The sequence below is a fragment of the Lonchura striata genome, chromosome 8 (assembly GCF_050655825.1).
Source record: "Lonchura striata isolate lonStrDom1 chromosome 8, ASM5065582v1, whole genome shotgun sequence".
Lineage (NCBI taxonomy): Eukaryota > Metazoa > Chordata > Aves > Passeriformes > Estrildidae > Lonchura > Lonchura striata.
The window spans coordinates 20,994,269-21,008,536 of NC_140710.1; the positions used below are offsets into that span (position 1 = coordinate 20,994,269).

At 35.5% G+C, this 14,268-nt stretch overlaps 1 protein-coding gene across 12 annotated transcripts in view; it reads right to left on the reverse strand.

Moving 5' to 3' along the window:
* VAV3 (vav guanine nucleotide exchange factor 3) overlaps positions 1–14,268 on the reverse strand; it is a 177,211-nt gene that overhangs the window by 45,945 nt on the left and 116,998 nt on the right. For all 12 annotated transcript variants that reach the window (XM_085585948.1, XM_077785484.2, XM_085585946.1 and 9 more), the window contains 5 exons: positions 11,190–11,326; positions 7,512–7,577; positions 3,943–3,977; positions 2,099–2,215; positions 1,362–1,449 (listed from right to left, as the gene is read on the reverse strand). In XM_085585948.1, coding sequence (XP_085442074.1) covers positions 1,362–1,449; positions 2,099–2,215; positions 3,943–3,977; positions 7,512–7,577; positions 11,190–11,326 — 443 coding nt within the window. The remainder of the gene's footprint in view (positions 1–1,361; positions 1,450–2,098; positions 2,216–3,942; positions 3,978–7,511; positions 7,578–11,189; positions 11,327–14,268) is intronic.

The following is a 14,268-nucleotide window of genomic DNA, read 5'->3' on the forward strand; positions in this document are numbered from 1 at the left end:
CCCTGCTTTATGCACTCAGCAGATTTTAATTATTCTGGTGAAAGTTTTTCAAATGTACTATGAAAAGCAGACACGAGAGCTCTTCTACGTTTTTTCCTTCCAAAGAAGTACCAAAACGCTGTGTCACTGCAGATCACTACTTAACGTTACCATGGATGCTGCCTTTGTCTCTCTTCTGCTACTTCTACTTAGACTACTTTTATTCCTCTTTCAGACAGTTACTTTTTCTCTTGCATCTATCCAGAACAAAGCAGCTGTTCCACAGCATGTACAAACACCACACCACCTGTGTATTTAACTCTCAAGGGCAGAATTCATAATATCCTAAATCTCAGTTGTAAAATAAGTCTTTCCTACTTTAATGTTAGCAAGGCTAAATTGGTAGCAGTGAGGTCCTTACACTAGAAATTTCTTCTGTCCTCTCAATTCTGTCAGGCAATGCATATTCGTTTTGCTCATTTTTCATCCAACTTTGTCCTTTATTTATATTTCTGCTCTACTTTGGAACCTGTACCAGTGCATTAAACTGCATCACTGCCATAAGAAGAAACCTGGCAGTGTGGCACTCCAGGTGCCATTTTGCCAAAATCAGTTTCCAACAAATCATTTGTAGGGTTCACAGGCTAAGCAGCCACCTCCCCGTGAATGTGATCAACACCATCATTTCTGCTGCTAAACATGAAAAGATCTCAGGGTCCTCAGCCCCAAAACTAAACAATTCACTGGCTTGTAAGTGTGAAATGAAGATGAGTGCAAAAACAGCTTGGTGCATGCTTCATCAAGAAATTTATGTTCTTACTGTTCTAATGAGCACTTACAGATTATCATTTAATCTCTCCCTACTTCTAGGATGCTCTTGTTTTACAGAGTATTGGTGATTAACCTAAAATAATTTCTAAGTATTCCTGGTTTTAAAGCTTCTCCCTGCTCTTGTTTTGTATTATCCTCAATTTTTATTTAGCATTTTCACATACTTGAGTACAGGCATGTATGCTTGAATACAGAGCGCAGGAAGGCTGAGTCCTAAAAACCACGATTTCCAACGACATCAAATTCTCCTTCCCAGATTCAGCCTAATTCCAGAGTGGGCTGATGCATGGGATTCAAATTCCTCCTCTCTTCCACTTCACTACAAGGGACACAGTCCATTCCTAACAATAAATATGTAGTCTTAAGCACATAAAATTATCACTTAGAGCTAAACCCATAAATATAAAAAATTATCCTATTAGCAGAAGTGGACACAATTCAAATCATTCACTCTCATAGCTTTCTGGAATTATATAAACCAAAGGAGCTCTCTCTAACAGAAACAGCTACGAAGAAAATCTCACAATCTTAAAAAGCTAATCAATGCTTACCATTAAATTTTTAAATTTTCTATTTTCTGCAATGTGGAAAAAGCCATCTCTTGTTAAAATCTTGATGTGTTTTACTTCATTATTGTACCTGTGGGCAATGAATAACTTATGAATATAAATGTGTTTTTAATCAGACACAATCAATAATTACCTGAGGGCATGCCCCTAGAACACCACACACATAAATTCTTAAGACAAAATGTATATCTGTGCCAAAACAAAGTTGACATCTAATCAACCAAACATATTTATTAAAGTACAGCTAAAGAAGTAATCTGTCATCAGAAAAAAAAAGTCAAAGCTAACTGCTTATTCTAATTGGGAATTCCCATGTACTTCCTGCTTTTATATTCATATTGAACAAAAACATGAAAGCAAACAAAAATTTGCACCCATAAAATGTACAAACCCACATTTTGCTGAATAGTCTTAGATGGAAAGGGCTTTGAGTTCTCACCAAAGTCAATGAAACAGATCTCACTGTAGTGCAAACAATGCTTACTCTTCTCAAACATTCTCAACCTTTATTTTTGTAGCCCAAATTTGCTACAACAGCATTATAAAACCATTGCTTCTTTCCTTCTGTAAATCCTGGGTATTTTTGACAACAACTTCAGTGTTCCTATATTGACTCTCTTAAAAGCTGTACATTATTATATATTTATTTCAAATACTATCTGGACAAAAATGAGAACAGGAAAACTTTCTTGAGGCATTCTTATTCCACTTCCACTTACTTAATACTAATTGCATATTCTCCTGATTCTGTGGTCCTGTGCCTCACCAGGTAAGTGCTATTTGCTCTGTTAATTAGTTCACTTTCTGCTTGCAATCGTTCCATTGCTCCTGCAAACCTGTAACAAGGAAAATAAAAATTGCCTATGATTTTGTTCAAAGCTCCACAGGTCTATTAAATATGCAATAGAGAGTGAAAATACTCTACACATCATGAAGACCAAAAATATATACATTGCAACTGAATACCACTTCCAGATTTCTGAATTAAGAATAAAACATGAAAAAATTCTACAGTGGGGGTTGTGGAATTCCTAATTAGAGAATACTTATATGCATGTTGAACACAATATCTGCTAAGGAAAGTGCTCGAGCCGAAGCATTTGGTGAATGACTACTGGCTTGAAAAGTTCACAAAACCAACTGGTTTATCTGAATCATGGTGCAAGAGAAGCAATACAACAGTGGTCCAGAACCTTTGAACCTCCCTGAGTTCTCGGGAAATTTATCACAACAGAAGGGAGAATCAGCCACCAGAGGTAGCTGGTTAACAAAAGACCTATATGAAAATTTGGTATTTACACAAGACAATATTTTATTTTGTTTCATAATTGTGCATAACCTCTAAATGCTAAAGCGCAATAGGCATACCAAACATCCAGAGGAAAAAAAAATAAATCAGCCAAAACCATCCAAATTTGAAAAAGCTGATGCTAAGTGTTGAAAGCTAAGACAAATAAATCACTGATTGTGCAGCCTGCCTACATGAGCGGATTTGTGCCCTTGCTCTGCCCTGTGGTTTGTGTAGGACATCATGAGAGGCTGTCAGCAGACACTCATTTGCAAAATCAGAGGTTAAACTGTTCACTGGGGAAAGTGACCTAGCTTCCAGGGAAATTATGCTTATCTCCATTTTACAAAAGCTGTCACCACCCAGACCACCAATATGGAAAATTTCACACCAATACACCATGACCAATTAGAAAGGAGTTTAAGTAGGAAAATTGTTCTTTATTAAAAATCCATAGAAAATAAAGACTAATGCCAGTAGTATGTTTTCTTCTAACAAAATTATAAATAGACCAAATGTTAGGAATTAATTCAAAGACCAATTTTAAATAATAAACATTTTACTGGGCTTGTTATGAAAAGTCAATATTTGTTTAGATGTGATCCTAATTTCACTTTTGGCAAGTTAAGAGGAAGTTAAAACTCATGTCTAAATGGCAAGGCATAAAATCAGTGAAAAAGCACAAGTGATGCTTACTCTGCTCTCTCAGAATCACTATGTCTTTTCTGAGTTGTGGGAAAGAGTTCACACACTTCATAAACCCCAGAGCAGTAGTGGCTGCAGTTTTGATACACCATCTTCTTCACAACACCTTCAATATTCATCTAATCCAACCATCAACCTTGCACCACCATAAACACCCCTAAACCATATCCCCAGATGCCACCTGTATCTCTACACCTTCAATTTTGATGGGTTTTTTTAAGGAAATGCAGAATTATTCATTATATAAGATGTATTTAACATTATTCCTTCCTTTATTCACTCAACATGTAAGATATACTTCCATTAAAATCATCTCTTATTGTTCTATTTCAGACCTCTGGGACTAAGGCTGTACAACCACAGACTTGTAAACAAAACATCACAATCTTTAAGCATTTTATGATATCAGAAATGCTTTTAGGCAACACATGGTATTGCTTTCCCAAACAATTACCGTCTTCTTCTGAAGCCTAGAAAGGTTAAACCAATAAAATTTAAATTGTAGTAAACACAGTTGCTTTCTGTGACTGCTTTATTCAGAGATTCTTGTAAGACAAGACAGAGACTTACCACAGCTGTGACGAGTAGTCTACTGGCTTAGGAACCTAGGATATCAAAATATACAGAAAATGAGGATCAAGATATTTTTTTCTAAAACAAAAAGTGGATTGATTTAACTGTCAATATCCAGGTGATCTAATTTGTCTACAAGTCTATTTTCTTTAAAGGAAGTTATAATAAAGGACAAATATTCCCTATCATTCTGAAAGTAATACAAAATATTTTAAGCTCTTTTCTTCTGTGACAGTTTGTTTTGCGCATTTTTACTTCACAGAACTGTTCAAAGCTTTTTTGACAGTGCCTATATTCAAATTACATACACACAATAGCTCAGTGCTCTGCATCGTAGAAAAGTGCACTGAAATATGCAACCAATTTACAGTAATGCATAAAATTCATTTCATGTATTCTGACTGTATGGACTGTCTACTGGAAATATGGTCTATAATCTTCAGAGAGACCTGAGGATATTCACCAACTTAGACCACATGACATCATTCATTCCTTTGTATTTGACTTGGGCAATTGTTATACTGTACCTCGCTAAGCATGTAATTTGATTCTCAAATTAAATTTTAAAATTAAACTGCAATCAGTTTGCAAAATGGATGTTATATGTACACAAACATATGCATAGATAATGTTTATTCATGCACAAAATGCACAGTATCATCTCCCTTTAGTGTGTGACAACTCAGTATTACCCTACTCTTCTAAAACAATGTATGAAAATACACAGTGCTGAAAAATGGATTTTAGTGAAAGGTTAACATAAATCTCACACGCTTGTAACTTAAGGTCACATATTCTTAGGTAAGCACATATATTTTGGTTTTTATCCTTCAAGTAAAACCAATAAAAGTTTTATTTTCTGAACTCTAATAGGGAAGAAATTACAGTAACATTCTTCTCACAGTTTTTTATTCATGATATATGGAATGCCACCAAAAGAGACTTTCCAAAACAAATCCAGTCAGGAAATTATTATTGTAAATGCCTATAAGCTTAAATTGATTGAATTGCAATCAATTACAACTCCCACTGTCTTGACCTCAGGTATCAGCTAAGATCTCTATCAACTCTCTAGACTTGACCTTGAAATAAACTTCAATGTGGAACACATTGAAGTTCTCTGGCATAAAACCAGGCTCACGTGTTTGCCTTGCATAGCAGTAAATCTAAACAGGTATTAAACAGTCCTTTAGTCTATTCTTGAGAGAGAAAAAGGAAACATGCATTATCCCAAACAGTGTAGACAAAGGGCTCTTTCCACAGCAGCATCTGCAGTGCTGGCAGCACGTGAAGCCCTCCGGAGTGGAGAGCACCCAGGAGAGCCAGGGGAGCACTGGCCTTCCCCATCCCTGCAGATACTGATGGTGTCACCCTGCTTCTAATGGGGAGACCTGCCAGAAAGTTAACAGACTATGACAATTCCTAAGAGAAATCTTTTAGTGGATCAACCAAATTGCACACTTCAAGTCCACAATTTCAAAAATTACCACGTTTTTACATGTTGCAAGATACTCTTAAATATTTCTAATTTATTTGAATATTTCTGGTAGTGCTAATAAAGTGGATATAAAAATTCAAAGATGGTATAAGTCCATCCTTCAGTTCACTTAAATGATAGATGAGTAGCTGCTTTTGTAAATTTTGAAAGGACAAATATATTCATATAACAAGTGTGTGGTTCATTGGCACAAAGAAGGATAAAATCAAATGTTATTTCAGAAGCTCTTGGCTCGTACTGTGCTATGTATCCAATGCCTCTACAGAAATTAGAAAAATGGAGGAAAGCTAGGAAGAAACAGATATTACTCATATAGTACATAAAATGTCTGCTGACATATACTACTTATTTTAAAGGGGGAAAAAATTGTTTATAGGGACATCTGTGAAAAGTCTGGAATATAGATATTCTGGAGCTCAGCAGTTTTTCATTCAATATTCATTCCTAAAGTCTTCTGATATATGGATTTTATGCTGTTTCTGGGCACTTTTATATCAGATGGTTGTAAAGACTGTTAGACTTAATAATAACAGTAAAAGTTATAGTATGTTTAAAACCTGATTGATGTTTCAGTATCTTTAACTGCATCATTTATCATAATAAGATGTTTATATTTCATCCTTCCAAGTTAACAGTGGTGAAGCATCAATTCATCTTTTTGTTCTGATCATGACACCAGTTGGTAACACTTCATGAATAGTATTTATTCATTCTGTAAAACTGTGTTATTTTCAATACTCCTCTAAATAGTATATTTTAAATTTAGGAGAAAGCTTTAACATTAGAAAGAGACCTACATAACATGCCAGCAGCATTTTCTTAACTTCAGATATTACACTGACAGTGCTTTTAAAGTACATTGGTGATTCCTAAAAGTACTGCTACAGCTGGGGTCAATGACTACACAATGACTGATGGGGTCACTACAAGTGACATCATGGCATGGGAAATCCACCCTTGAACAATAAGCAAGGGTGGGAAATTCACAAATTTAACAATAAGCAAAGGGTGGAGGGACAAAAGCTATATTCACACAATTTCATCTTTATTTCAGATTTGTCCCCAACTAACACAACTTGTACCTACAAATAGCATTCCACTTCAAACGAAATCCTGGAAATACAGGGTATTAAAGATGTCGTATGGTATTTTAATGCACTTTTACTCCTTAGGATCTCATGCAAACTTGTTCTGGAAACAAAGGCACAATAAGCCCCAAAGACATATCAAAATGCAGCTACTAAGAGCTGATCTCCACCTACTTATAAAAGCCATTGAAGTGGCATATCTTGATTGCTGTAACAAAACCAATTCTATTAATAAGTCAAACTGTTGAGAATCAGGTTAGAGTAAGTTAAAACTACCTTAAAGCAAAGTAAGGAATAGGATGCATTACTGGGTTTATGGGTTTTTATCAATCCTCAGCCAAGGAAGGCAGTAATCTGATGCACAGTGTTACAGAAGGCAGAGAAGGAACAAGTGCATAGTATATTAATACAGCATTACATCTGTAAAACTCTTGAGTACATATTATAAAATTATTTTTCTTATTACTTTCACAAACTTTTCTATATTGAGAAGATTCTTGCATGAAATAAAAACAGGTAAGAACATAAAGAAAAAAGAAAATTTATCAAGCAGTCATAATTCAAAGTTTGATATTAGTTTTACAATTTTTAAACTTACTAGCTAGGCTGTAATCCCTCTCTCTAACCCAAAGTGACTGGGGAATAGATTAGCACTCTCACCTTTCTGCTGGGGAAGGAATAAAGTGGACTTTCACATAAAATGTATTTGATCTACAGTCTGGAAGCTCTTCAGACAGTTCGATTTATTAATATTCCCAAAAGTTAAACCTGCTTATCAAACTTGTTTTCTTGACATGCCCTACTTACATCCAATAACCAAAGTATTAGAACTCTCTACTTTAAGCAATACTGAACCCACCATGAAAGCACCAAGGAACTAGAAACATATTATTTTTGCAAGGTAAAATTAATCTTGATGAACTAATGAACTGGACAGTTTTCCTGTAAAGTGGCAAACAGGAGTAAATAATTCTACTTACACATGGACTAGGTTTTACTGCATCACTTGGGAAGAATCCAAGCTCTCCTGTTGTTAGATTTCTTCCCTAAAAAAAAAAAAAAATTCCATTTTTGAGACATAATTGGGATTAACAGTAAATAATAACACATGCCCAGGAATTTAGGACAATAAATATATCCAAGAGTTTTTAAAATAAAATGCTGTTCTAATAAAGTGTTGCTCAATATGTCTGTGGGTTTTCTTTTTGTTTTGTTGGGGTTTTAATATAATTAAGTAATAATTATAACTGATATACCTGAAAGCTCTGAGAGATGAGAGGCAAGAAGGGAGCTCTGAGGCTGGGCTGTGATTCCCAGCTCTGTCAATGTCTGCCAGTGTCTGATATCTTCATTAATGTTAATTATCTCCTTTCAAGTTACATCCTCCTCAGCTGGTATTCTACAGAAAGCTGCCACCCTGCAACCTTACAGATCCCCAAAATGACTGCACCAGTGTGCAGCAGTGGTTGCAGCACCTGAGAGGCCAAACTCCAGTGGGAGCTCAGCGCTCGTGATCCAGCAGCCAATTCAGACACCACGCTGAGCACTTCCCTAAGCGATGCACGGCGTCAGTGGCTATCGACTGGGCAGGGGAATACCAACAGAATTACAGATGACTCCCTGACTATCATATACTGACATGCTGGAGGTGCATCCACACAATGGGGAGACCAGGGCAGAAATGCATCCAGCACAGCCTGAACTGAGCCTTTCCTGCCCTCCCAGAGTGGCAGGAGCACCAATTTACTCCAGCTTCTAAGTACCAAAAGTGACCTATTCCTAGTAATATTTGGCAGTGAACACACATTTTAGAGTAGAACAGAGCACATACCTAAATTCCTGAACAGAGATTCATAAAATGAAGGCATCAGAATGTGTATTTAGACAAAGAAAGGATTTAACTGATTTTTTAAAAATTTTTTAACCTCCATTAAATGTAATACACTGACTGTAAATACAATATACTCTCAGCATTTGGCAATGAGATTAAGTATGAGTACTTTATAAGCATTAAAATCATGCAAATTACATTTCCTTTTTATTTTGATGGCCTACCTGCAACATAAAAAATTTTAAAAGGGAAAAACCCTCATAAACACACATGAAATTTCTTCAGGGTTTCAGTTCATTTTGTTCCTGTAACAGTAAATGTGTAATTCTACCATAACACCACCACAGAAAATAGAACTCAGAAAATTCAATAAAGTGGAGCTGCATGTAAAAAAATAACAAGGGTTTATGAAAAAATAAAAACATTCTTTGATTGGTGCTATCCTAAGCACAGTAAGTGAATGCACCATTCTCCATAGAAGATCACTATGTAATTCATCACACACAGTAGCTACCACCTTAACCAAAAATACTGAGAAGTGCAGAGGCAGCAGAGGAGAGGCAAAATCACACAGGCAGTATTTAAGCTAAAAGTTCTTTATAACAGAGATATTTTAAAAAATAATTCTGTGCAAACAAGTGACAATCTCACAGATTTGAACCTGTGTTCAGCAAAGCTTCCTTACTCCCTTTCACATCATCTGCTTGAATATAGGTTACCCTTTGTATCCGTATATTCTATTTACTCCTGAAACACAAATCCCTCTCGTGTACAGACCTAATTCTAAGCACAGCTCTGAAACAGTCTGCCATCCAAGTGACACTTTTTTTCAATACTAATCCTACCTGAATAGCAAATGGTACTGCACTCAATAAGACCAGCCACTGAACAAAACATATTCATGTCTATCAAGACATGTTTGACCGCACTTCAGCTACAGCTCAAGCACTGCTTAGTAACCTGTATTATTTACTTCCTGTGCTGTAAAAAAATGAAAAAGTTTTACTGAAATCACACATACTTATCTATTACAATCATTTGAATTTCTAAATGGTCAGCTTAGAAAGCCATTGTAATATTAGTCTAGAGGGTCAGCTGTAAATTACCCTAAAAACCTTCTGAATAATTAAATATTTTAATATAAATTGCATTTTGCAGGCTCTTTCTTAATATGCATTTTAAAATGTAGATGTCATTAAAAGACTCAGAAAAACCTGTCTTAAGCAGTCTGTGACAAGAGAGAAAAAAATTCCTGAATGATGCTAATGGAGATGACAATTTCCATTAGGATTCAAATCTATTACTAAGGCTTCTAGGGAAAAGCCTAACGCACTTTCTGGTTTCTGCTAGTTAAACACAATGAGATTCTAGCTAAATTCTTTAGCATGATAATCACAAACAACCTCTAAGACAATTTCCAGTAAATTGAGTTGACAGATGTGTATGAACATGGCAATAGAATCAGTCCCACGCGGTAGTGGTAATTTTGGCTTGTACTAATTGTATTAGTCAGATGATTACCTTTTAGCCAGTCCTAAGTCAAGAGCAGGTTTAAATGCTCCTCCAGATCAGAATTCTAGACCTTGCAGAACCAAGTCTTACATACAAAACTACACAGGCCAAACTGTCATTTGAAAGTATTTCTTTTTAGTGATGCAAAATACCCATGGTCTGCTAATTAACAGGTTGGGGGGGTTTGGAAGGGAATTGGTTGGTTTTTTGGGTTTGGAGGATTTTTTAGCAGGGGGTAAGGTGGTTTGGTTACACCTATTTTATTTTTTTTCAATAGATAAAGTAATTCTATTGTTTATTACTTCCCCCCAGTAAATGTTCAGAATGATACAGTGACATAGGAAGTGTTCTCTGAGCCAGTCCTGAAGAGTTTGAAGAAGATTCCATCCTAACTGTAGCTAGAAAAACAAAAGCCAAAACAAACAAGTATGACATAACTCATGAAGTAGACCAGGCAGTTTTTGTATTATAGTCATTACCTTATTATAGCTTTAAAAAGAAAAAAAGAAAAACAAAAAAGGAAAAAAAAAATAGTAGAAGATCAGGAAGATCAACACAGGAACAGCAATTCAAGAAGACAGATGTTTTCCCACTGTTGTTCCATTAATCTCCTAATAGTTCTTCTATTTAGCTCTATTTCCATGTATCCAATAATACAAATAATTCAGAACGATAAAGAAAAATGAGGCATTTTAATGCATTTACTGTTGAAGTGCATGCAAATCAGCATTTTCAACATTTATAGTTCTCATTTAAGAAGACATTTTCATAACAAAAGTAGTGATGTGAATCACGTGACAGCAAATTTGCCATCAATAGAATATACTTTTCCTATGTATATAAAAAACCCCTATCCTTAACTGACTTGAGCCAGCATCAAGGTGTTTAGGTGTGGTTCTGTTTTGCAGAGCTATTTTTCTCCCCTATAAATCTAATATTCACTGACTGGGTTTTGTCAACAAAGCTTTTACTTATGCTGTGTAGAGAACCAGACACTGAAAATTCAAAAACTTTGCTTTTTGTGCCAAACATTCTCCTTAACTCTTATAATTTCACAAGGATTGCCACCAATGTCATGTTCTTGCACATTTATTCACCAGGACTTTTACTTTAAGGTTTCAAGAATGAAGATTTAAACCATATAGGAACTAGTGGCAATTTAAAAGCAGAATTCTTTGTATTAGGCATTTATTTGGATAAATCACAAGGAATCTAGTTCTTCTTGTTCAAAAAAGGAAAAAAGGAGAGCAATATATCAATAAGAAGTTGATATCTGGACAAACAGAATACAGCCATTAGCTAAATGATACAGTACCTGCCAAAATAAGCTGTGTGCATCTCCTCTAATAAGTTCAATAGTGTCCCCAATCTGAATATGCAATGGTGGCCCATCTTGTGCTGCTGGCTGTGGGATTCCACTGTAGTTCCGAATTACTTGCATTTTTGGTAAACCTGAAAAAAACATTTAAAAAAAAAAAAAAAACAGAAGAAAAAAAAAAAAAAAAAAACACAGAAAAAAATCCAAAAAGTCAGAATCCATTTTTACTTAATGACAATCTACAGAATCTGGAAACCGTGAGAGCAACCAAGCAAAGAAACACTATGTTTTTAGCAGATATATGACTAAGGCACTACCAAATAGAAAATAATTACTTTGGAAAGTAATCCCCTTTCTTCTTGAGGTGAAGTTGATTTCATGCCTACGAAGACTCTTCCCTGTACATGTGCACCCCTGGCTCTGCATAGGGTTCAAATATTAAGGCTATCGTTATAGTTTAAGGCAAAGATTTCAATGAATTGGCATTAAAGACACCGATATGGATAATCTCATCTGCTTTAGAGTGCTATTACCAAAAACCTACGGCTGATGTGAACACGGCCAGGAGAGTCAGGATCACAACTCTTTTACATTTCTCACAACACTTTTTCTTGCTTTTAAATTTTCATGCTATGACACGATTTCTGGGTGCCTGTAGCAAAGCCTGGATCAATTGAAGGTTTCATTTCCAAGTCAAGAACTCTAGATGCACACTAGTCCTTCCACATCAATACTGACTGCATCATAGACAACTAAGCTGTGTTGGGGATTTTTTTTTTTTAAGGGAGCAACCTACTTCTGTCTGCTTGTACAACTTAAAGCACTGTTCAAGAATCCTCCTCAGGCATGTATCAAATGAGGGGGGGGACGGGGGTCAATCCCCATATCTTCAGTCAGGAGATAAAACTGTGGATACTGCAACCCCATGTTCTAATAACTTTAAAAGCTTTTACAAAAAAAAACCCTCAACATTTTAAGCATTATGGACAGCTAGGTTATTGCATTCAGAGTGTGCTCTGGTACTACAAGAATACTTGAAACAAAGCAAAGCACTACACACTCCATAACAAATATATTAAAGACTTACAGGCTTTTAGAAAAAACTTTTTGCACTCTATTTCTGCCAAGGAAAGCATTTTTTCACAACAGAGCTATTTTTAATTATTCTCCCTCTATCTTTAAAAGAAAACTATAGAATAATTTTTCTGGTTTTAACTAAACATGATTTTCAAAATCATTATCATTAAGTGGGTATATAAATTTCAAATCTTAACTAGACAATTTTTGGTTAAGTAAGAGTTTTATAAGAATATATATTAATAATTGCAGATAAGAATGACAGGCTGCAAAGTCAATGTCGCTGGACAGCCATATCCAACATGTTTCTTGCTGGAAGGTCATAATTTATTTCATTGTAACAACAAAGGATCAGCAGGCCCACAGAAGACTTATTTCTGTTGCAAGATCACTACTGTAATTTAGGTGGCAACAAACACAAATATCCATGGTCGCCTCTAAATTGTATGAAACATGAAAGAGATCATCTTCCATAATTACTACTCTCTGTATTAATGAATAAATACTAATCCTAAGTGCTGATGAAACAACATTAAGCAAAGTAATACCAGCTTTTACATTACTCAACCCAAATTACACCTCAACTTTTACTGTTTCTGCAAGTTACCTGGCATACTTAGAATGAGCACCTAATTATTACTAAGCCCTTATTCCACTTAGGCAAATGCCAGACATTACTTTGTTTCTAAACTGAAGGCTTTAAGCTTTCATATACTGATCCAGCACCACCAAATGCTCCATGCTCTGCATGGCAAACAGAAGTAATGCTGCATACAAGTGTCAAGTGAAAGCTGACAACCTTGTCCTAAGGGAAGGACACCCTCCCATCAGAATCTGAATTATAGTCCTGCATATGTGATGAACAAACCTGTAAGCAGGTACTCATCTAAGAGAAATACATGGAAGTCAAAACAAATGCACAAAAAATTATTCACATTATAAAACCATATATTTGGTGATTTAGTTTATCACATTACTAGTGTGCAGATACAATAAACTTAAAATCCCACCCCTGGATTGAGCTCATCAGAATATGCTCAGGAAATAAGCATGTACTTTTCAATTAGGATCCTGATGTTTTTTTAATATATTATAATGCTTAAGTTATTAATCATAAACATGAATAAAAGTACTTTTGGTTTGTATCCCACTGGTAATTATGATTATTGGTAACTATGGAAAAAAGGAGAAATTGTGATCTGTCAAATAATAGAACTATTCAAAAGGTAACACAAAATTAATCCTGTTAAAACATACCATATTCAGAAAACTTGTGTATAATTCAGTATGCTTAATTCTGTAAAATCCTATGGCAATTTTTATTCTAGAGTTACCTTGGCAGATACAATGTTGGATTTGATCTAATGCCTCTTGACATCACTAGAAATAATCCTATCATTTAAATAGGCTTCTGGGTTACGGCCTTAATGAAGTTTATTATCTTGCTTCAGAATCCTCCTTAAAACTTGTTTGCTGCAATGCCTACAGAAACCGTGGTAACTACAGTGCTCATTTGCTTGCTATAGCTGGTCTCTACTATGGTGACACACAAATCTCTTTTTTCTACTGCAATTCTACCACCTATTTTATCCAATTGTTGTCTTTGGCCTACTTAGGAGTTCTTTGTGTTCAGTTTTGCCACTGCTGTGAATACTCTCTGCCTAGCACAATGTACGTGCACTACCACCACACTCGCATAAACCAGCACCTGGAGCAACTGGGATGTAGGGCCAGGGTTCCAGAATACTGCAACAATATACAGTAATCACTGACACTGCAATTTTGTTCTTTCATTCAGACACTTCTGCAATGAGAGTACGTGCTAGCTTCAAGGCCATGGATAAAAAATGCATGGATGAACAAGGGAAATGGTATTTTGGTGCTAATTACGTTAGCACACATTAGACTTGACTCAGATTCTGAAATGCACTTAATAGCTCCAAGTAAAACAATTGAAGGTAAATTCACTCTCCAACAACAGGAGTGTCTGAGTCACTGA